Consider the following 22,868-nt stretch of genomic DNA (forward strand, 5'->3'; position numbering starts at 1 on the left):
TGGCCGGAGATTCAGGCTACCTAAGGCTAAATCCAACAGGATGAAGAATTCATTTATTAGTCAAGCCATTACGCAACTGAATTTAAATTTTGAAAGTGAATTGTCATAATGCATTCTATTGAGTGATCAATGTATTAATAGCTCACCATTTTAGTGTTGTACCTAACTTGTGTGATTGTGTCTCCTATGTTTTATTTTTTTTACCTGCCTGCACAGCAAATTTCCCTTAGGGGACAATAAAGTGGAAAGTTAAGTTGAAGTGCATGAATGTGTGTATGTTTTAGTAAACACTGATGTTCACTGTCTAGAGCTAACTTTACCATCAGTGTGTGAAAGTGTGAATAGGTTAGTGTGATATTTGAGAAGTTAGACATCTAGAAAAGGATGCTATGATCTCAGGTCCATTTATTATTTTATAACAGTCGTATTAACAAATGTTGACTATCAGTAGATTAGATCTCTACAGGTGTCAGTAAATGTTTACCTGTTGTGTCCAATCAGCTGTTTAAATGAAAATCAAAACCAGCAGTCAGAGAGTTCTGTCCTGAATCAACGTCAAAGACCGTTAAATCACAACCACATAATAAGAAATCAAACAGAGAGGAAGAAACGTTTAAGCAGAGGAGATTTAATTATCATTTCTCCATACACAACACTTTGTATTTACAGTGAGCACCCTGCAGGGGGGCGTATGTACAACATGTCAGAGGTAACAGATAAATAATCCAATAAATACACAGAGACTTTCGGGGGGGGGGCAACACCCTTGAAAAAGGCACCAAGTCACTGATGGGATAACACCATGATATGATCATGCCAAGATGTGAGCGCCATATTGGAGAGGGTTGTCATGAATGGCAATAAAAGTAAGTCTACCAGGATAGCAACTATGATCACAAAAATCAAAAGTCTATGATCGGGAGGCCTGATCAATGAAAAGGAAATTACTGAATAAATGAGATAATCGTCTCTGAATAGAAAGACAAAAGAGTATCTGCATCTCTTCAAGATGGAGCCCATCGACAAATCTGCAGAAACAGCAGGAGCCTTGGTGACATCTATGTGTACATATCTATGCTTATGATGTTCACAAACGTTAGCATGTTAAAAAACATTAGCATGTGAACAAATGTAAGCCTGACAACAAACATTAGCACATTAAAAAAATGCTAACATGTAAACAAAAGTTAGCCTGTAAACAAACGTTAGCATGTTAACAAATGTAAGCATGTTAACAAATGCTAGCATGTGTATCTATGTGTAAACATCTATGCTTATGATGTTCACAAACTTTAGCCTGTTAACAAATGTCAGAGTATTAACAAATTTTAGCATGTTACTAAACGTTAGCATCTTAACAAATGTTAGCATCAAATGTTAGCATGTAAATGACCGTTAGCATGTTAACAAACGTTAGCATGTAAACAAATGTTAGCATGTTAACAAATGTTAGCATGTAAACAAACATTAGCATGTAAACAAATGATAATGAGCTCAATGACAATGAGGATGAAGATAACGGCTGTGTCCGAAATCACTCCCTATTCACTACATAGTGCACTATATTGTGAATATGCCATTTTGTAGTGGTGTCCGAATTCTGAGTGAGCATTGTTATTCACTATATAGTGCACTCATTCTATCCCACAATGCACTGTGAAAAGTAGTGAACCACCGATGTTCACTAGCCCAGCAATATTTACCATAATGCATCACGGTTGCTGCTCTCAGACATGACGGATGAACAAGAGGAGCACAGGAACATATACAAAAACTTTAAAATTCTTTTCTGTTTGTCGGTTTTACCAAAACTGTAAGAAAATATTAAGGATTCAAAACGGAGTAACTTTTTCCCCCTATAATGATTACAAGACATGAGACCATCATCTTTGTGCAAAAGTAAGTGATAATACACACAAAAATATATATTATTTTGTCACTATAGAGACAACTTTTTTTTTAATCTATTGGTATATCTTTTTTTTGTGCAAATACATTTCTTTTTGTAGCAGTTTTCATTGAAATTCTACGGTTAATTTGGATCCTCAACCGTTGTCAAGGAAATTTACGAGCTGTTGCTGCTGAACGTTTTAATCATGTGACAGCAATGACGTCATCACCCGCAGCCGGAGTAGTGTCCGAAATCATTTTTGTGTTTTGCAGTTGAGTCCACTATATGCTGCTCACTATATAGTGGATAGGGGGTAGGGAATGAGTGAGTAGTTTCAGACACAGCCAAAGAGTTCAGCTAAGTGACGATGAGGATGAAGATAAAGAGCTCAGTGATGATGAGGATGAAGATAAAGGGTTCAATGACAATGAGGATGAAGATAACCAGCTTAATAATGATGAGGATGAAGATAACGAGCTCACTGACAATGAGCATGAAGATAAAGGGCTCAATGACGATGAGGATGAAGATAACGAGCTCACTGCCAATGAGCATGAAGATAACGAGCTCAATGACGATGAGGATGAAGATAACGAGCTCACTGACAATGAGCATGAAGATAACGAGCTCAATGACGATGAGGATGAAGATAACGAGCTCAATGATGATGAGGATGAACATAATGAGCTCAATGACGATGAGGATGAAGATAATGAGCCCAATTATGAGGATGAAGATAATGAGCCCAATGATGATGAGGATGAAGATAACAAGCCCAATGACGATGAGGATGAAGATAACTAGCTCAATGACGATGAGGATGAAGATAACGACTGAGGGTGGAAAGATAGTAAAAAGCTCAGTGATGATGATGTTGATGATGGCTTCTCACACGACCTCCAGCTGATTGATGTTTATCAAACATGAATTTAAAGGTACAGTGTGTTATCTTAGTATATTAATTAGAGATAAATTAACAAATAAGGAATACATAACTCTAATCTTGAACATTAACATTTTAAATAAAACTGTCTGGTCGACTGTGGGTCTGCAGAAAAACGGAGGTGAAGATCCACCTTCCTCATTCCATTAACATGAGAAGACTCCTGTCATTCAAGAAAATTCAAGTCTAATTTAGAGCTTCTTATGAAAATAATACTAACCACCTCTGCTCCTCTACATATTACACACTGTACCTTTAATGTGGTTTCTCAGGTTGACGTAGGAGTGAAAGTCTCAGGAGGAGAAACTCGTTAGAGGTAACAAAGAAACGTCTGATCTCTGAGCCGCCATTAGTAAAAGAGTCGATAAAGAGCACAGAGAGGACTTTAAAGGCTAAAAGAGAGACTGTAAACAAACAAACAAACAAGGACAGTCTCTGCTGTCAACAATATACATCCCCAGGTAAACAGTGTAAACACAGGTGAACTCTCAGAGCTGTCTGATATGACGATATGATACAGGAGCAGAGAGCTGGGCTGGGTTTAGTTCAAAAGAATCGTGTCTAATTGGTCCCTTCATATGTGATGCCAAACAGGAAGTTACATCAGACAGGAAACAGCCTTTCATTACTGAGATCACTTCCTTTTTATCTAAGTAAAAACTCCGAACATTAGAGAAGTTGAATAAAATACTTGTCTCTGATTGGTCCATCAACGGGATGTAGCCCCCCCCATTGTCAGTCTGTTTGGCAGATAAGAGGTCAAATGTCAGAGACCTGTCCTGGATGCTGATTGGTCGGTTGGTGTTGAAAAGGCACGGGTGGATCTGATTGGTTCTGTGTGGGTCCTTGTCCAATCAAAGCAAGCGACAGCTGTGATGTCACTGCTGTGGCTGAGTTCAGGGTCAGAGGTGAAGGAGGAGGAGACACCTTGGCAAAGAAGTGGAGTCACAGTTAGTGTTAGCTTAGCTGCTAAAGCTAACATTAGCATTTCAGGTTAGCTTCACAAACAGTCTGACAATATTGGGTCCTGATGCAAAGCAAACAGCTAACATTAGCATTTCACAGCGAACAAGGTTAGTGTTGGTTAGCTGGTTAGCATCAGACTATCTTAGGTTGTTTCCACTGGATTGTCTGGTTCAGGATGGTACAGTACACGTTCATCTGTGTTTACATTATCAAAGGTTAGAGAGGGTCCCAGATACCCCTATTGACCCCTATTGACCCCTATGTCCCTATGTCCTTACCAAACCAGACTACACCAATACGGACTACACAAAACCAGACTGAACCAAACCAGACTGGACCAAACTAAACTGGACCAAACTAAATTGAGACTAGAATGGCCGTCTGCGGCGGCAGACCCACGCCTAAGCAGCGCCACCGAGGAACTTACGCTCCCATTGATTACTATGGTGTTCAAAATTCGAAGTCTGAGAAAAACCGAACGGGTGCGCGGATCATCACCAAAATCTAATCAATTCTTCCCTGTCACTATCCCAATATTCCCTGAAAGTTTGGTGAAGATCCGACTTTCCGTTATCAAGTTATCTTGTACATATACAAACAAAGAAACAAAGATACGGAACCCTTTACATAACCCCCTGCAGATTTCATTCGGCGTGGGCAATAAACTGTAGTTAGTGGATTCAAAAATCTACTAGCCACTTTATTTCAATGAGCAGAATAATGTAATGAGGTATAATACCACAACAACAGTATTTAAATCATAGGCCATTCCATAAAGGAAAATGTTTCAACTATTAAAGAAAATGAAGGCATGCTCTCAGTCACGCTGGTATCATTCTGAGGCTGGGTTATGAGCTCTTCATCTCAGTTATCACAATCCTTAGGGTTAGGATGGTGTTTCTGCTCTGACTGTGGGAGAGTCTGCAGTTGTACCACCAAAATATCAAACATGTCAGAAATCCATCCAACGAGCTGGTCGGGTCGTTGTCGGCCATTATATCTCCCTGTACACAGAACGACAAACAACACCTAGTCGGTTGGCATGACTTCTAAGTGAGTCATGTGACTCAAAATTCTTGGCTGAACCGGATGAAATTCACACACACACGGCTTACAGAAACAGAAAAAAAGTAGAAAAAAATGCTTTTGAAGTTTGGCCCCTGGTTTGGGCCCTTGAACTATGGCGAAAACTCTTTTTTTTTCGTTTAGATGTAATACATTCAGTGTGTGTACCAATTTTCATGCCTCTAGGGCCCCAGTCCCCTATCTCACTTTTGGGGATTCAAAGGGGTGGGATTGACTAACCAGATGGCTATTTGAGTTTTGGGGGCTGTCAAAGCCCCCCAAAAAGGTTGAAAATTGTCAATTGCAAAAACAAAAAACAAACAAACAAAAAAAAAAACCTACAAATACAACAGGGTTCTCGCACCCTCTGTGCATGGGCCCTAATAATGCTATGTCTTGATGCTAAGCTAATTACTAACAATAGCTCACCTGCTCAGGCCTCGCTGGCGCTGCTGTTCCTGTTGAGCTCTCGGATTCCCTGCAGGATCCTCTTCATGTGACCCACCTTGGTGACACCCAAGTCCTGAACATAGTGAGACCACATTAGCAGTTAGCTTTTAGCTGTCAGCAGTCAGGGAAAGGTGTTTAGCAGTTAGCTCTTAGCTGTCAGCAGTCAGGGAATGGTGTTTAGCAGTTAGCTCTTGGCTGTCAGCAGTCAGGGAATGGTGTTTAGCAGTTAGCTCTTGGCTGTCAGCAGTCAGGGAATGGTGTTTAGCAGTTAGCTCTTGGCTGTCAGCAGTCAGGGAATGGTGTTTAGCAGTTTGCTCTTGGCTGTCAGCAGTCAGGGAATGGTAGTTAGCAGTTAGCTCTTAGCTGTCAGCAGTCAGGGAATGGTAGTTAGAGATTAGCTTTTCTCTATATGCAGTCAAGAAATGGTAGTTGGCAGCTAGCTCTGTTAGCTGTAAGCATTTAGAAATTGGTAGTTTGCCATTAGATCTGTTAGGTGTTAGCAGTCAGGGAATGGAAGTTAGCCCTTAGCTGCCAGCAGTCAGGGAATGGTGTTTAGCAGTTAGCTCTTGGCTGTCAGCAGTCAGGGAATGGTGTTTAGCAGTTAGCTCTTGGCTGTCAGCAGTCAGGGAATGGTAGTTAGCAGTTAGCTCTTAGCTGTCAGCAGTCAGGGAATGGTAGTTAGAGATTAGCTTTTCTCTATATGCAGTCAAGAAATGGTAGTTGGCAGCTAGCTCTGTTAGCTGTAAGCATTTAGAAATTGGTAGTTTGCCATTAGATCTGTTAGGTGTTAGCAGTCAGGGAATGGAAGTTAGCCCTTAGCTGCCAGCAGTCAGGGAATGGTAGTTATCAGTTAGCTCTTAGCTGTCAGCAGTCAGGGAATGGAAGTTAGCAGTTAGCTGTTAGCTGTCAGCAGTCAGGGAATGGTAGTTAACAGTTAGCACTTTACTGTCTACAGTCAGGGAATGGTAGTTAACAGTTAGCACTTAACTGTCTGCAGTCAGGGAATGGTAGTTAGCGATTAGCTTTTCTCTATATGCAATCAAGGAATGGTAGTTGGCAGCTAGCTCTGTTAGCTGTTAGCATTTAGAAATTGTTAGTTTGCCATTAGCTCTGTTAGGTGTTAGCAGTCAGGGAATGGTAGTTAGCGATTAGCTCTGTTAGCTGTTAGCACATTGCAGTGATACCTTCAGGTCCCTCCTCTCCAGGTGGATGAGCTCAGCTCCACGGACATCGTGTCCGATGAAGATGTCCTTATATTCAGACAGACAGAGGAAGTCCAGCCACGCCCCAACCTCCTCTGTACCCCACTGATGAACTGAGACACCAACAGGAAGTGAGAGAGAGACAAGAGAAAAACCAGAACCCAGAGAAATCCAAGACCCCAGACCAGAGACGGAGCGAGAGAGAGTGTGGTAGAGAGAGATCACCTGGCAGTGAGAGAGTAGCACAGGTCTCTTTGTTCTTGTTGTTCTTTTCTTTCTTAAACTTTGGGACCAGTCTGAACTTGGCACTCCGACTTCTCTTTGAGTAATCCGTCAGTGGACCCTGCAGAGACCAGATGGACTAGGTTCATACAAGTTCATATAGAGATGAATGGATGGATGGATGATGAATGGATGATGAATGGATGGATGATGAATGAATGGATGATGGAAGGATGATAAATGGATGGATGATGGATGCTGAATCGATGGATGGATGGATGAATGAATAATGGATGGATGGATATGATGGATGATGGATGGACACAGTATGTCCCTACACCTGGCCAGGTGTGTTCTGAACCTCATATCTACATCATCTCTGTACCTCAGGGTCTAACAGTCACACAGGGAGGATAGGCGGTACCTCAGGGTCTAACAGTCACACAGGGAGGATGGACGGTGGCTCACCTCGTGGTCCGAAGGCTCAATGACGGGACACAGCCAGGACACATCGGCCAGTCGACGGAGCTGCTGAGCCACGGAGCTCAGAGCTGCATTCAGCTGCTCCTGTTGAGGAGGATCCAACTGCTGCAAACAGACAAACAGGAACCTTTAGATGTAGTAAGATATCTTCAGAGAATTATGTCATTCATTTACAGGACACCCAGCTGAGGTGAGGTCCAGCTAGACCACAGTCCTCGCCCTAGTTTACAGGCTATGTCTATGTCCACTAGGTGGTGATGGGTCCCCTTTGTAGTACTTTCTTAGGACCCTCCCATTGCTGACTTTGCTAAAAAAAAACATTCTAAACAACTAGTGGATAAAAGCAGCCTAAATGCTGAGTGTAGCAGAGGTATCATTGTTGCCTAGCAACATCACCATGCTCTAGAGGGATAGAGGGAGGGGCTTAATGGTCCAGAGCTGGAGGAAGCCTTACCATGGACATCTTCCCTGCCAGCAGCAGCTCCGTCTCACTGAGTAAAGCTTTGACATTCACCACCATCTGAAGGACCACGCAGCAGCTCAGAGCCTAGAGATGGACGGAGACAGGTTAGAGGACAGACCAGAGACCAGGAGAGAGAAGGAGAGGCCCAGAGAGAGAATGAGAGACCTGGAGAGACCAGCAAAGAACTGGACAGACCAGGATTCTTTTTGTTTTACCCCAGTAGTGTTGGAGCTAGCATAGACCACATCCATAGCCTTTGAGCTGGCATTAACGGCATGGGCGAGTTCCTGTTCCAGACTTTGATGGGACTGGGCGACCACCCGAATACTGAAACACAAGACAGAGACACGTCAACAACGTCAAAGTCACGTCAACAACTGCAAAGACACATCAACAACGTCAAAGACAAGTCAACAATGCCAAAGTCATGTCAACAACGCCAAAGACAAGTCAACAATGCCAAAGACAAGTCAACAATGCCAAAGACACATCAACGCCAAAGACACGTCAACAACGCCATAGACACGTCAAAGTCAAAGACACGTCAACAAGGCCAAAGACACAAGAACGCCAAAGAGACGTCAACAACGCTTAGAACATGTTAACTACGCCAAAGACATGTTGACATCGCCAAAGACACAACAACAATGCCAAAGACACGTCAACATGATGTCATCACCACCATAAGTGGTTTGATTTAATTAATTTTTTTCATTCAATTTTTAACCAGTTTGTGCATTTAAAAGATGACCATCAGTACCAAAATACCTGTTAAAGGCATCTAAATGCTGCAGGTGGCTAAAAAATCACATAAAAATTAACATTTACTACTTTTGCTTTTAGCTCATTATTTTTTCATTGCAATCTGTGATGTATTATTAGAGGGTCCTCTGGTGGACAAATGAGTAACTTCACAGTGATTCGAGCAACTGACCGTTTTACATACGTATTAATAAGAAATGTGTATAAATATTTAAATATTATTCGAAATCTGTAAAAAATAATAAATGAGATTCGAATAGGACTGTAGATAAAAATTGACAGCCCTGGTTCACTTACAATTAAAAGAGATGAAGCTCCATCCCCTGAGGGTCTTACCTGTGTATGAGCGCTCCTGCAGCCTGTCCAAACTCAGTGATGAGCGCCGCCTCGTCCTCAGAGACGATCTCTGGCTGGGAGGAATGGGGGGGCAGCAGTGTTTGAGGAGGCGGGGTGCGGGGAAACTCACACTTCTGTTTGTCCTCCCAGGACTTCAGTGTGCTCTCAAACGCCTGAAAAGACCAGACAGGTACAGGTGAGTAAAGGTGAGTTAACATGTTCACCTGTGATTGCAGACTGGGTCTCACTGTCCACCCTTACTCGGTCTCTGGTCAGCGTCTGTGTCCGGTTCTTGTGGAGGATCTTGATGTAGCCTGGAGGCTGAACCCACGCCTCACCGTCCACCTGCACCGGGACGCCCTCGTCACCCAGGATGGTGATCTTTACGGTCCGACACTGGCCAGAAAGACAAGAGAAGGGGCTGGTTTTTACATATGCAGGCAGAGCTCACCAACAGGTAAGACCTGGTCATGTGACCAGCAGGTAAAATCTTCAAGGCCAGGAGGGTTGAGGGCAGCAGAGACACACACTCTCAGCATCACTTTAACACAAACATCCTGAATCTTCATGGCAGTTTCAGACCTGTTGTTAACTGCTGTAAACCAATCAGGATATAACAGGTTCTGGGTCTCTCTGCTTTCCTTTCCCTGGATTACCTGACATGCATCACTCCTCTCTGTCTCCTGCTCCAAATCAGTCAGCTGATCCCTACCAGTTCCATTCTCAGAGGAGAAAACAAACACAGAACCAACCAACCAGCAGGATCTGGGTTGGATACAGCTATTGACCAGCCAACCAAACAACCAACCTACTGACCAGCCAAACAACCAATCAACCAACAAGCCAACTGTTGTAGCCAGAAATACTACATTAAAAGACGAGTCAGGAGTCAGAATGAGTTGTATGCAGCCTTGACGTTACATTTATTGCAAGCAGGACAATGGTACACGAGTGAGACCCCGAATCTCTGCGAACATAGGCTTTTATGCCTCTCAGCCTATGTGTGCAAATAGTATGTGTCTACGTGCACCTAACTACACACTTCTGAATGTTCTCCATGCATGCACTTCTAGATAACAATCAAAACATTTCTTTGGTATCTGAACAAAACACCTACTGGAAATGAACAATGTCTGAGTCCAGACATTATTCCAAGCCCCCCCCCCCCTTTTCCCATTTATCACATTGATTACTCTTTCTGGTCTAGTAATTATTGCCTTCTCAGGAACTTTCCAACATCCCATCTAGAAGCTGGAGCCTCACGTTGCCTTTGGCCATGTGAGGAAAGCCACGTAGCCATAAGTGTATAAGTGTAATATACTTAGATGTGAAACATAATATATCCACACAACCAAACAAGACCAACCAACCAAACAACTGGCCAAACAAGACCAACCCACCAACAAGCCAAACAGCCAAACAACCAAACAACTGGCCTACCACTAAACCAAACCAGCTGGCCAACCAACTAACCAAATCACTAACCAAACAAGACCAACCAACCAACAAGTCAACCAACCAAACAACTGGCCTATCAACCTACCAAACCCACTAACAAAACAAGACCAACCAACAAACAAGTCAACCAACTAACCAACTGGCCTACCAACCAACAAAACCACCAACCAAACAAGACCAACTGACCTAACTACCAAACAACCAACCAACCAACCTACCTACCAAATAGCCACCAAACTGGCCTACCAACCACCCAAACCAACTGGCAACAAACCAAACAACTGGCGTAACAACCAACCAAACAAGACGAACCAACAAGCCAACCAACCAAACCACCAGCCAAACAAGATTAACCAACCCACAACCTTTCAATTTACTGGCTTACCAAAACAACCAACCAACTCAACTAACAGCCAACCAAACCACTAACCAAAGAAGACCAACCAACCAACAAACCAACCAACCAAACAATATCAACCAACAAACTGAAAAAACAACCAACCAACCAACCATTGCACCAAACCACCAACCATCCAACCTAACCACCAACTGACCAACCAACCAACCCTGACCAACCAGCCAACCAAACCACCAACCAAACAAGACCCACCAACCAACCAAAACAGAAACAAAACAACCAACCAACCAACCAACCAATCAAACAAGTTAGATCAACCAACCAAAACAGCAACGAAATGACAACCATCCAACCAACCAAGACAGACCAAACAACCAACTAAGACAGACCAACCAACCAAACAACCAACCAACAGGAAGGTTTCAGCCCTACTCTCTATGTCCCTGTCATGAACACCTGTCCTTTATTTCCAGTGTCCAACTCGTCTCTTTAATGCCATCAATTAGCAGAGCTAACTCCTAACACCATGCCACTACCTGGTTTTTCTGATCTATAGCTGATGTCACTGGAGAACAAGAAGTGATGTTATGGCTCTGATAGTCAGACAGGTGTACCTGAGCGATGCGGTGGTGCTGCAGGTTAATTACGCGAGAAACGGCCATCTGCATGCTGCCGAACACCGCCACCACCTCCAGGATCTTATCATCAAAGGACGGTGCCGTGAATGTCTGAGGGAGAGAGAGGGAGAGGGCGAGAAAGGGAGAGGAAGAGAGGGAGAGGAAGAGAGAGGAAAAGAGAGAGAGGAAGAGAGCGAGAGAGGGAGAGAGAGAACCAGGGGGAGAGAGAGAGAGTGGCATCAGGAGGAAGCTCAACATAAACAGGAAGTCAGACAGGAAGTGCCCTCACATCGTCCTCTTTGGTTCCTCCCCAGAAGTTGGTTCCTCCTGCATAGCTTGGGATGTTGAGAACGGCGATGCCCTGAAGGCTGGGCAGAGGGATGGGACGGCCGTCGCACTGTAACCATGACAACAGCTCAGCTGTTAGAGGCAACATCTTAAGTCATCTATGATGTCATTGATGATGTCATCAGCTCACCTCCAGTAGAACCTTCTGTTCCAGGTTCTTGTAGGTTCTGTGCAGCAGCTCTTTGGTTCCCAGGACTCCGTACCACATCATGTTCTTAGTGCGACTCCTGATCCATGACATCACAGCAGGGGTTTATTAATTTATACATATCAGGATCCTCCATCTTCAGAGATGTCATGTTTCAGCCTTAGTTCATTTTTATTCTAATCATCTACACTCAATGCTCTATAATAACAAATGTTTTCATTATTAAAAATAAATTAGTATTCAGAGCCTTTCAACACCTCTCTAAATGTAGCTCAGGTTCCTCCATGTCTCTGGTCCTTGCTGAGATGTTTCTACACCTTGACTGGAGTCCACCTGTGCTAAATTAACCTGATTGGACATGTTTCTAAAGCCATGCCCTCTCTATAGGAGGCCTCACAGCTGACAATGATATCACAACAGAAACCAAGAGTCAAATGTCAGAGGAGCTGCAGAGCTCAGAGACAGGATTGTTGACATGCATAGATCTGGGGATCTGGGGAAGGCTACAGAAACATTTCTGCTGCTCTTAAGGTTCCCAAGAGAACAGTGGCCTCCAGAATTCTCACATGAAGAAGTCTGGACCAACCAGGACTCTTCTAGAGCTGGTCACCATTGGGGTAGAAGGACCTTAGTGAGACAGGAGACCAAGAACCTGCTGGTCACTCTAACTGAGCTCCACATATCCTGTAGGAGATGGGACAAAGCTCCAGAAGGACAACCATCACTGCAGCCCTCCACTGATCTGGGCTTACATGTGTTTTACACCTGACAGGAGTTTGCCAAAAACCACCACAAGGACTCCACAGACTGGCAGAGACAAGATTCTCTGGCCTGATGAAGCCAAGACTGGAGGAAACCATGTACTGCTCTTCACCTGACCAAAACCATCCCAGCAGTGAAGCATGGCAGTTGCAGTATCATGCTGTAGGGGTATTTCTCAGCAGCAGGGACTGGGAGACTGGTCGGGGTAAGTACTGAGTAAAGGGTCTGAATACTTATGTCATTATTCATTTATTTATCTATTCTAAAACATGCTGACTATGAGCAGGGTTCATACAGCTGTAGGTTTATAAAGTACAGGTCTAGTTGCCCCATTTGGAACAGGATCTGGATGAGTCTATTTGTGTACCTGCACTTCTCTGGATGTTCGTCCCTTTTGTTGTTGAAGTCCAGGGAGATTTTAGCATCCAGTCCGATTCCAAAGTAGTTGTTCATGACACATTTCTCAGTGTAGCAGTCCCTGAACACAGACAGACAAAGTCAGTACAGTCTATGTACACTCCCCTGCAGAAGTATTGGAACAAACAGACTTAAAATAGAAAGTGAGCAAGACTTGATATTTAGTTGTAAATCCTTTGTTGGCAATAACTGCATTAAGCCTGTTTAAGTCTTGAGATCAACTTGGCTAGTCTAAAACTTTCAACCCCCTGCCCCCAATGAACTCCTTTGTTGTTGTTTTGGCTCCTGTCCTCTGGAGGCTGTTAATGATGTCACAACCAGTAGATGGTGATACCTTCACTCCTGTCCTCTGGAGGTTGTTGCTGATGTCACAACCAGTAGATGGTGATACCTTCACTCCTGTCCTCTGGAGGTTGTTGCTGATGTCACAACCAGTAGATGGTGATACCTTCACTCCTGTCCTCTGGAGGTTGTTGCTGATGTTACTAACAGTTGTTTTAGGGTCATTCTTTACAGCTCTCACAATGTTTCTGTTTTCAGCTGCTGATGTTTCCTTGGTCTATGCATTCAATGTCTGTTATGCAGGGGCTCTGACTGATTTTCCATCTTCTCTCAGCTTCATAATTGCTCTGTGGTTTTAATGTCCGTTACACCTCTATTTATAAATACAGTCTGCACAGGTAAAACCCTGACCTGAAACTGAGTGTAAACATTTAGTGCTATTTATTGTGTAAATAATCAATGTAATAGGACACACCTGTCAAACTCATGTTCCAATACTTTTGGAGTGGAAGTTAAATATAGTAGGGCTGAAATGATTCCTCGAATTATTCGGGTGATTCGAATCAAAAAATTCCTCGAGGCAAATTATCTGCCTCAAGGCTTCGCCTAAATCAGTCATGTATCCATATACGCCCGTACTGTAGCCTGGACATCGCACCGTGTGTTGCACGGTGAGCTGTGTTTCACACGGACGGCTATTTGTGTGGCACAATGTACTTGTTTTCACTGTTACTATAACGCAACATGCATGATATGAGGCGTGAAAATCACAGGTCAGCAGGTCACAGGAGCAGCTTTATCCCTTAAAATGCGTTCTCCATGTCAATGGATGGTCTTAAAAGGTCATATTTTAATGGTGGATGAACTCACAAACAAAAATGTACAAAAATTAAAAGTGAGCACACTTTGAAAAATCATCCATATTTCTGTAATCTAAAGGTTCACCTTTCAGACATCATCAGACTGCTGTGTGAATGATGGAGCTTTATTGTTGCTATAATGTGAAATATTACACACATGTATAAAGTAGAGGATGTTAAAATGATTGTGTCCCTTTACTTTAAAGGCAAATTGGAAAATAAAATAGAAGAAATAAAGTGTTAGCACCCAAAATTTCCTGGGAGAGGATCCCTAAAACCCAAAATATGGTATAATCTGATGTCATTATTTAACTTCCTTTCCTTGTTATGCTAAGAAATGTAAACTGTCATCAGAACTTCATTGCACTTTGTAAAATATATTTTCTTTAAAGAATAATACCAATTTTTAATATAGAAGTAGTTCATTTTTAGGGACCCAGCTTCTTTTCTCATTTCTCTAGTACTACTCTTAAAAAAAGCCAAAGGGACTGATTAAAAAAAATGAAACATTTCTTATTAGAGTACTCGATTAATCGTCAGAAGAATTGATAGAGTACTCGACTACAAAAAGAATCTATTACTGCAGCCCTAAAATATAGTGACTATGAAAGACGAAGAGGTGAATGACAGACAGGTAGACAGACTCACATGTTGTCAGGGTCACAGCTGAACGGGTCGGCGTTGACCAATAGTCGACTGATCACAGAGCTGCTGGACAGGGATCCAGAGAGTCCTCTTAGACCTTCACACAAACATATACAGGTAAACATGATGATGTCATCACAGGAAGCCTTCAGGTGTGCACTCATCGTACCTGGATAGAGGATCTTTGTATTTAGCATCGGCATGTTGTCCCTGTTTCCTGTCTGGACAGGAAGTGATGAAGAGCTTCCTTTGCTGATCAGCTTCTCACAGGGTGTCTTACTGACTGTAGACAGGAAGTAAAGGTGTCACTGTTTGAGCTGTGGTTGTTGATTGTTGGTTATTGATTGGTCTTGGTTGTTGATTGGTCAAGGTTATTGATTGGTCAAGGTTATTGATTGGTCATGGTTGTTGATTGGTCATGGTTGTTGATTGGTCTTAGTAGTTGATTGGTCATGGTTATTGATTGGTCTTGGTTGTTGATTGGTCTTGGTTGTTGATTGGTCTATGTTGTTGATTGGTCATGGTTGTTGACAGGTCATGGTCATCAACTGGTCATGGTTGTTGATTGGTCATGGTTATTGACTGGTCATGGTCATCAACTGGTCTTGGTTGTTGATTGGTGATGGTTGTTGATTGGTCTTGGTTGTTGATTGGTCTTGGTTGTTGACTGGTCTTGGTTGTTGACTGGTCATGGTTGTTGATTGGTCATGGTTGTTGATTGGTCATGGTTGTTGATTGGTCATGGTTGTTGATTGCTCATGGTTGTTGATTGGTCTTAGTTGTTGATTGGTCATGGTTATTGATTGGTCTTGGTTGTTGATTGGTCATGGTTGTTGATTGGTCTTGATGTTGATTGGTCATGGTTGTTGATTGGTCTTGGTTGTTGATTGGTCATGGTTGTTGATTGGTCTTGGTTGTTGATTGGTCTTGGTTGTTGTAGTCATGGTTATTGACTGGTCATGGTTATCAACTGGTCATGGTTGTTGATTGGTCTTGGTTGTTGTAGTCATGGTTATTGACTGGTCATGGTTATCAACTGGTCATGGTTATTGATTGGTCTTGGTTGTTGATTGGTCTTAGTTGTTGATTGGTCATGGTTATTGATTGGTCTTGGTTGTTGATTGGTCATGGTTGTTGATTGGTCTTGATGTTGATTGGTCATCGTTGTTGATTGGTCTTGGTTGTTGATTGTTCATGGTTGTTGATTGGTCTTGGTTGTTGATTGGTCTTGGTTGTTGTAGTCATGGTTATTGACTGGTCATGGTTATCAACTGGTCATGGTTGTTGATTGGTCTATGTTGTTGATTGGTCATGGTTGTTGATTGGTCATGGTTATCGACTGGTCATGGTTGTTGATTGGTCTTGGTTGTTGATTGGTCTTGGTTGTTGTAGTCATGGTTATTGACTGGTCATGGTTATCAACTGGTCATGGTTGTTGATTGGTCTATGTTGTTGATTGGTCATGGTTGTTGATTGGTCATGGTTATCGACTGGTCATGGTTTTTGATTGGTATTGTTCTTTGATTTGTGATGGTTGTTGATTGGTCATGGTTATTGATTGGTCGTGGTTGTCGATTGGTCATCGTTATTAATTGGTCATGGTTGTTGATTGGTCTTAGTTGTTGATTGGTCTTGGTTGTTGATTGGTCTTGGTTGTTGATTGGTCTATGTTGTTGATTGGTCTTGGTTGTTGATTGGTCTTGGTTGTTGATTGGTCATGGTTATTGATTGGTCTATGTTGTTGATTGGTCTTTGTTGTTGATTGGTCATGGTTATTGATTGGTCTTGGTTGTTGATTAGTCATGGTTGTTGATTGGTCATGGTTATTGATTGGTCATGGTTGTTGCTAGGTCATGGTTATTAATTGGTCTTGGTTGTAGATTGGTCATGGTTGTTGATTGGTCATGGTTATTTTTTGTCATGGTTGTTGATTGGTCATGGTTATCAACTGGTCATGGTTGTTGATTGGTCTTGGTTGTTGATTGGTCTTAGTTGTTGATTGGTCATGGTTATTGATTGGTCTTGGTTGTTGATTGGTCATCGTTGTTGATTGGTCTTAGTTGTTGATTGGTCATGGTTATTGATTGGTCTTGGTTGTTGATTGGTCATGGTTGTTGATTGGTCTTGATGTTGATTGGTCATGGTTGTTGATTGGTCTTGGTTGTTGATTGGTCATGGTTGTTGATTGGTCTTGGTTGTTGTAGTCATGGTTTTTGACTGGTCATGGTTATGTAGTGGTCATTGTTGTTGATTGGTCTTGGTTGTTGATTCATGGTTGTTGATTGGTCTTAGTTGTTGATTGGTCTTGGTTGTTGATTGGTCTTGGTTGTTGATTGGTCTAAGTTGTTGATTGGTCTTGGTTGTTGATTGGTCTTTGTTGTTGATTGGTCTTGGTTGTTGATTGGTCATGGTTATCGACTGGTCATGGTTGTTGATTGGTCTTGGTTGTTGATTGGTCTTGGTTGTTGTAGTCATGGTTATTGACTGGTCATGGTTATCAACTGGTCATGGTTGTTGATTGGTCTATGTTGTTGATTGGTCATGGTTGTTGATTGGTCATGGTTATCGACTGGTCATGGTTTTTGATTGGTCTTGTTCTTTGATTTGTGATGGTTGTTGATTGGTCATGGTTATTGATTGGTCGTGGTTGTTGATTGGTCATCGTTATTAATTGGTCATGGTTGTTGATTGGTCTTAGTTGTTGATTGGTCTTGGTTGTTGATTGGTCTTGGTTGTTGATTGGTCTATGTTGTTGATTGGTCTTGGTTGTTGATTGGTCTTGGTTGTTGATTGGTCATGGTTATTGATTGGTCTATGTTGTTGATTGGTCTTTGTTGTTGATTGGTCATGGTTATTGATTGGTCTTGGTTGTTGATTAGTCATGGTTGTTGATTGGTCATGGTTATTGATTGGTCATGGTTGTTGCTAGGTCATGGTTATTAATTGGTCTTGGTTGTAGATTGGTCATGGTTGTTGATTGGTCATGGTTATTTTTTGTCATGGTTGTTGATTGGTCATGGTTATCAACTGGTCATGGTTGTTGATTGGTCTTGGTTGTTGATTGGTCTTAGTTGTTGATTGGTCATGGTTATTGATTGGTCTTGGTTGTTGATTGGTCATCGTTGTTGATTGGTCTTAGTTGTTGATTGGTCATGGTTATTGATTGGTCTTGGTTGTTGATTGGTCATGGTTGTTGATTGGTCTTGATGTTGATTGGTCATGGTTGTTGATTGGTCTTGGTTGTTGATTGGTCATGGTTGTTGATTGGTCTTGGTTGTTGTAGTCATGGTTTTTGACTGGTCATGGTTATCAACTGGTCATGGTTGTTGATTGGTCTTGGTTGTTGATTGCTCATGGTTGTTGATTGGTCTTAGTTTTTGATTGGTCATGGTTATTGATTGGTCTTGGTTGTTGATTGCTCATGGTTGTTGATTGGTCTTGATGTTGATTGGTCATGGTTGTTGATTGGTCTTGGTTGTTGATTGGTCATGGTTGTTGATTGGTCTTGGTTGTTGATTGGTCTTGGTTGTTGTAGTCATGGTTATTGACTGGTCATGGTTATCAACTGGTCATGGTTGTTGATTGGTCTATGTTGTTGATTGGTCATGGTTGTTGATTGGTCATGGTTATCGACTGGTCATGGTTTTTGATTGGTCTTGTTCTTTGATTTGTGATGGTTGTTGATTGGTCATGGTTATTGATTGGTCGTGGTTGTTGATTGGTCATCGTTATTAATTGGTCATGGTTGTTGATTGGTCTTAGTTGTTGATTGGTCTTGGTTGTTGATTGGTCTTGGTTGTTGATTGGTCTATGTTGTTGATTGGTCTTGGTTGTTGATTGGTCTTGGTTGTTGGTCATGGTTGTTGATTGGTCATGGTTGTGATTGGTCATGGTTGTTGATTGGTCTGTTGTTGATTGGTCATGGTTGTTGATTGGTCATGGTTGTTGATTGGTCATGGTTGTTGATTGGTCATGGTTATTGATTGGTCTTGGTTTGATTGGTCATGGTTGTTGATTGGTCATGGTTATTGATTGGTCATGGTTGTTGATTGGTCATGGTTGTTATTGGTCATGGTTGTCTACTGGTCTTGGTTGTTGATTGGTCTTGGTTGTTGATTGGTCTTAGTTGTTGATTGGTCATGGTTATCGACTGGTCATGGTTGTTGATTGGTCTTGTTGTTGATTGGTCATGGTTGATTGGTCATGGTTATGATTGGTCATGGTTGTTGATTGGTCATGGTTGTTGATTGGTCTTGGTTGTTGTAGTCATGGTTGTTGACTGGTCATGGTTATCAACTGGTCATGGTTGTTGATTGGTCTTGGTTGTTGATTGGTCATGGTTGTTGATTGGTCATGGTTATAGACTGGTCATGGTTTTTGATAGGTCTTGTTCTTTCATTTGTCATGGTTGTTGATTGGTCATTGTTATAGATTTGTAGTGGTTGTTGTTTGGTCATGGTTATTAATTGGTCATGGTTGTTGATTGGTCTTAGTTGTTGATTGGTCATGGTTGTTGATTGGTCTTGGTTGTTGATTGGTCTAGGTTGTTGATTGGTCTTGGTTGTTGATTGGTCATGGTTGTTGATTGGTCATGGTTTTTGATTGGTCTTGGTTGTTGATTGGTCTTGGTTGTTGATTGGTCATGGTTGTTGATTGGTCTTGGTTGTTGATTAGTCATGGTTGTTGATTGGTCATGGTTATTGATTGGTCATGGTTGTTGCTAGGTCATGGTTATTAATTGGTCTTAGTTGTTGATTGGTCTTGGTTGTTGATTGGTCTTTGTTGTTGATTGGTCTTGGTTGTTTATTGGTCATGGTTATCGACTGGTCATGGTTGTTGATTGGTCTTGGTTGTTGATTGGTCTTGGTTGTTGATTGGTCATGGTTATTGATTGGTCTATGTTGTTGATTGGTCTTTGTTGTTGATTGGTCTTAGTTGTTGATTGGTCATGGTTGTTGATTGGTCTTGGTTGTTGATTGGTCATGGTTGTTGATTGGTATTGATGTTGATTGGTCATGGTTGTTGATTGGTCTTGGTTGTTGATTGGTCATGGTTGTTGATTGGTCTTGGTTATTTGTAGTCATGGTTGTTGATTGGTCATGGTTATCAACTGGTCATGGTTGTTGATTGGTCTTGGTTGTTGATTGGTCATGGTTGTTGATTGGTCTTAGTTGTTGATTGGTCATGGTTGTTGATTGGTCTTGGTTGTTGATTGGTCATGGTTGTTGATTGGTCTTGTTGTTGATTGGTCATGGTTGTTGATTGGTCTGGTTGTTGATTGGTCATGGTTGTTGATTGGTCTTGGTTGTTGATTGGTCTTGGTTGTTGTAGTCATGGTTGTTGATTGGTCATGGTTATCAACTGGTCATGGTTGTTGATTGGTCATGGTTGTTGATTGGTCATGGTTGTTGATTGGTCATGGTTGTTCGACTGGTCATGGTTTTTGATTGGTATTGTTCTTTGATTTGTGATGGTTGTTGATTGGTCATGGTTATTGATTGGTCGTGGTTGTTGATTGGTCATCGTTATTAATTGGTCATGGTTGTTGATTGGTCTTAGTTGTTGATTGGTCTTGGTTGTTGATTGGTCTTGGTTGTTGATTGGTCTATGTTGTTGATTGGTCTTGGTTGTTGATTGGTCTTGGTTGTTGATTGGTCATGGTTATTGATTGGTCTATGTTGTTGATTGGTCTTTGTTGTTGATTGGTCATGGTTATTGATTGGTCTTGGTTGTTGATTAGTCATGGTTGTTGATTGGTCATGATTTTTTATTGTTCATGTTTTTTGATATGTGATGGTTATTTATAGGTCTTGGTTGTATATTGGTCATGGTTGTTGATTGGTCATGGTTATTGATTGGTCTTGGTTGTTGATTGGTCATGGTTTTCTACTGGTCATGGTTGTTGATTGGTCTTGGTTGTTGATTGGTCTTAGTTGTTGATTGGTCATGGTTATTGATTGGTCTTGGTTGTTGATTGGTCATCGTTGTTGATTGGTCTTAGTTGTTGATTGGTCATGGTTATTGATTGGTCTTGGTTGTTGATTGGTCATGGTTGTTGATTGGTCTTGATGTTGATTGGTCATGGTTGTTGATTGGTCTTGGTTGTTGATTGGTCATGGTTGTTGATTGGTCTTGGTTGTTGTAGTCATGGTTTTTGACTGGTCATGGTTATCAACTGGTCATGGTTGTTGATTGGTCTTGGTTGTTGATTGCTCATGGTTGTTGATTGGTCTTAGTTGTTGATTGGTCATGGTTATTGATTGGTCTTGGTTGTTGATTGGTCATGGTTGTTGATTGGTCTTGATGTTGATTGGTCATGGTTGTTGATTGGTCTTGGTTGTTGATTGGTCATGGTTGTTGATTGGTCTTGGTTGTTGATTGGTCTTGGTTGTTGTAGTCATGGTTATTGATTGGTCATGGTTATCAACTGGTCATGGTTGTTGATTGGTCTTGGTTGTTGATTGGTCATGGTTGTTGATTGGTTATGGTTATTGACTGGTCATGGTTATCGACTGGTCATGGTTTTTGATTGGTCTTGGTCTTTGATTTGTGATGGTTGTTGATTGGTCATGGTTATTGATTGGTCGTGGTTGTTGATTGGTCATCGTTATTAATTGGTCATGGTTGTTGATTGGTCTTAGTTGTTGATTGGTCTTGGTTGTTGATTGGTCTTGGTTGTTGATTGGTCTAAGTTGTTGATTGGTCTTGGTTGTTGATTGGTCTTTGTTGTTGATTGGTCTTGGTTGTTGATTGGTCATGGTTATTGATTGGTCTATGTTGTTGATTGGTCTATGTTGTTGATTGGTCATGGTTGTTGATTGGTTATGGTTATTGACTGGTCATGGTTGTCGACTGGTCATGGTTTTTGATTGGTCTTGGTCTTTGATTTGTGATGGTTGTTGATTGGTCATGGTTATTGATTGGTCGTGGTTGTTGATTGGTCATCGTTATTAATTGGTCATGGTTGTTGATTGGTCTTAGTTGTTGATTGGTCTTGGTTGTTGATTGGTCTTGGTTGTTGATTGGTCTAAGTTGTTGATTGGTCTTGGTTGTTGATTGGTCTTTGTTGTTGATTGGTCTTGGTTGTTGATTGGTCATGGTTATTGATTGGTCTATGTTGTTGATTGGTCATGGTTATTGATTGGTCTATGTTGTTGATTGGTCTTTGTTGTTGATTGGTCATGGTTATTGATTGGTCTTGGTTGTTGATTAGTCATGGTTGTTGATTGGTCATGGTTATTGATTGGTCATGGTTGTTGCTAGGTCATGGTTATTAATTGGTCTTGGTTGTAGATTGGTCAAGGTTATTGATTGGTCAAGGTTATTGATTGGTCATGGTTGTTGATTGGTCATGGTTATTGATTGGTCGTGGTTGTTGATTGGTCATCGTTATTAATTGGTCATGGTTGTTGATTGGTCTTAGTTGTTGATTGGTCTTGGTTGTTGATTGGTCTTGGTTGTTGATTGGTCTAAGTTGTTGATTGGTCTTGGTTGTTGATTGGTCTTTGTTGTTGATTGGTCTTGGTTGTTGATTGGTCATGGTTATTGATTGGTCTATGTTGTTGATTGGTCATGGTTATTGATTGGTCTATGTTGTTGATTGGTCTTTGTTGTTGATTGGTCATGGTTATTGATTGGTCTTGGTTGTTGATTAGTCATGGTTGTTGATTGGTCATGGTTATTGATTGGTCATGGTTGTTGCTAGGTCATGGTTATTAATTGGTCTTGGTTGTAGATTGGTCATGGTCGTTGATTGGTCATGGTTATTTTTTGTCATGGTTGTTGATTGGTCATGTTTTTTTTTTTGTCATGGTTGTCACCGGAGCTGCTCTCACATTTTTCACTCTCAGATATGATTAAGACTTCTAAATTAATATCTAAGAATAGCGCCATATGTGACTCACCTCTGCGGCTATGACGCTGTCTGTTGCTGTACGACGACTGTAGAGACACTTTATCCTCCTCCACCTCCTCCTCCTCTTCCTCTTCCACCAGACCCTCCTCTTCCTCTGCCCGACTCAGAGAGAAGAGCTGCTGCTGGGTCTGGGCATTCTGCTCATCCACCGCTGGAAGCACACATATCCATCAACACCATCATTGTTATCATCATCACATTATTAACGCTATCACTGTTGTCAGATTCAGTGTACTTCATCTCTTTTTCATTAGAAGAACACATTTACCAGCAAT

The 22,868-nt window shown here is 41.7% G+C and overlaps 1 protein-coding gene across 4 annotated transcripts in view; it reads right to left on the minus strand.

Annotated features, from left to right (window-relative positions):
• Positions 1-608: 608 nt before the first annotated feature.
• The window catches only part of LOC121518717 (diacylglycerol kinase delta-like), a 66,836-nt gene continuing 44,576 nt past the window's right edge, over positions 609-22,868 (minus strand). For 3 of the 4 annotated variants that reach the window (XM_041801256.1, XM_041801246.1, XM_041801266.1), the window contains 16 exons: positions 22,583-22,744; positions 14,848-14,961; positions 14,682-14,775; positions 12,842-12,952; positions 11,695-11,791; positions 11,506-11,613; positions 11,214-11,327; positions 9,045-9,179; positions 8,784-8,956; positions 7,901-8,012; positions 7,677-7,769; positions 7,208-7,327; positions 6,743-6,860; positions 6,500-6,630; positions 5,295-5,388; positions 609-3,761 (listed from right to left, as the gene is read on the minus strand). In XM_041801256.1, the coding sequence (XP_041657190.1) occupies positions 5,299-5,388; positions 6,500-6,630; positions 6,743-6,860; positions 7,208-7,327; positions 7,677-7,769; positions 7,901-8,012; positions 8,784-8,956; positions 9,045-9,179; positions 11,214-11,327; positions 11,506-11,613; positions 11,695-11,791; positions 12,842-12,952; positions 14,682-14,775; positions 14,848-14,961; positions 22,583-22,744 (1,772 nt within the window). In that variant the 3' untranslated portion in view covers positions 609-3,761; positions 5,295-5,298. Of the gene's footprint in view, positions 3,762-4,322; positions 4,805-5,294; positions 5,389-6,499; positions 6,631-6,742; positions 6,861-7,207; positions 7,328-7,676; positions 7,770-7,900; positions 8,013-8,783; positions 8,957-9,044; positions 9,180-11,213; positions 11,328-11,505; positions 11,614-11,694; positions 11,792-12,841; positions 12,953-14,681; positions 14,776-14,847; positions 14,962-22,582; positions 22,745-22,868 lie in introns of those variants that run through there. The other variant, XM_041801236.1, reaches the window with a different exon arrangement.

Source organism: Cheilinus undulatus, linkage group 2 (genome assembly GCF_018320785.1).
Source record: "Cheilinus undulatus linkage group 2, ASM1832078v1, whole genome shotgun sequence".
NCBI lineage: Eukaryota > Metazoa > Chordata > Actinopteri > Labriformes > Labridae > Cheilinus > Cheilinus undulatus.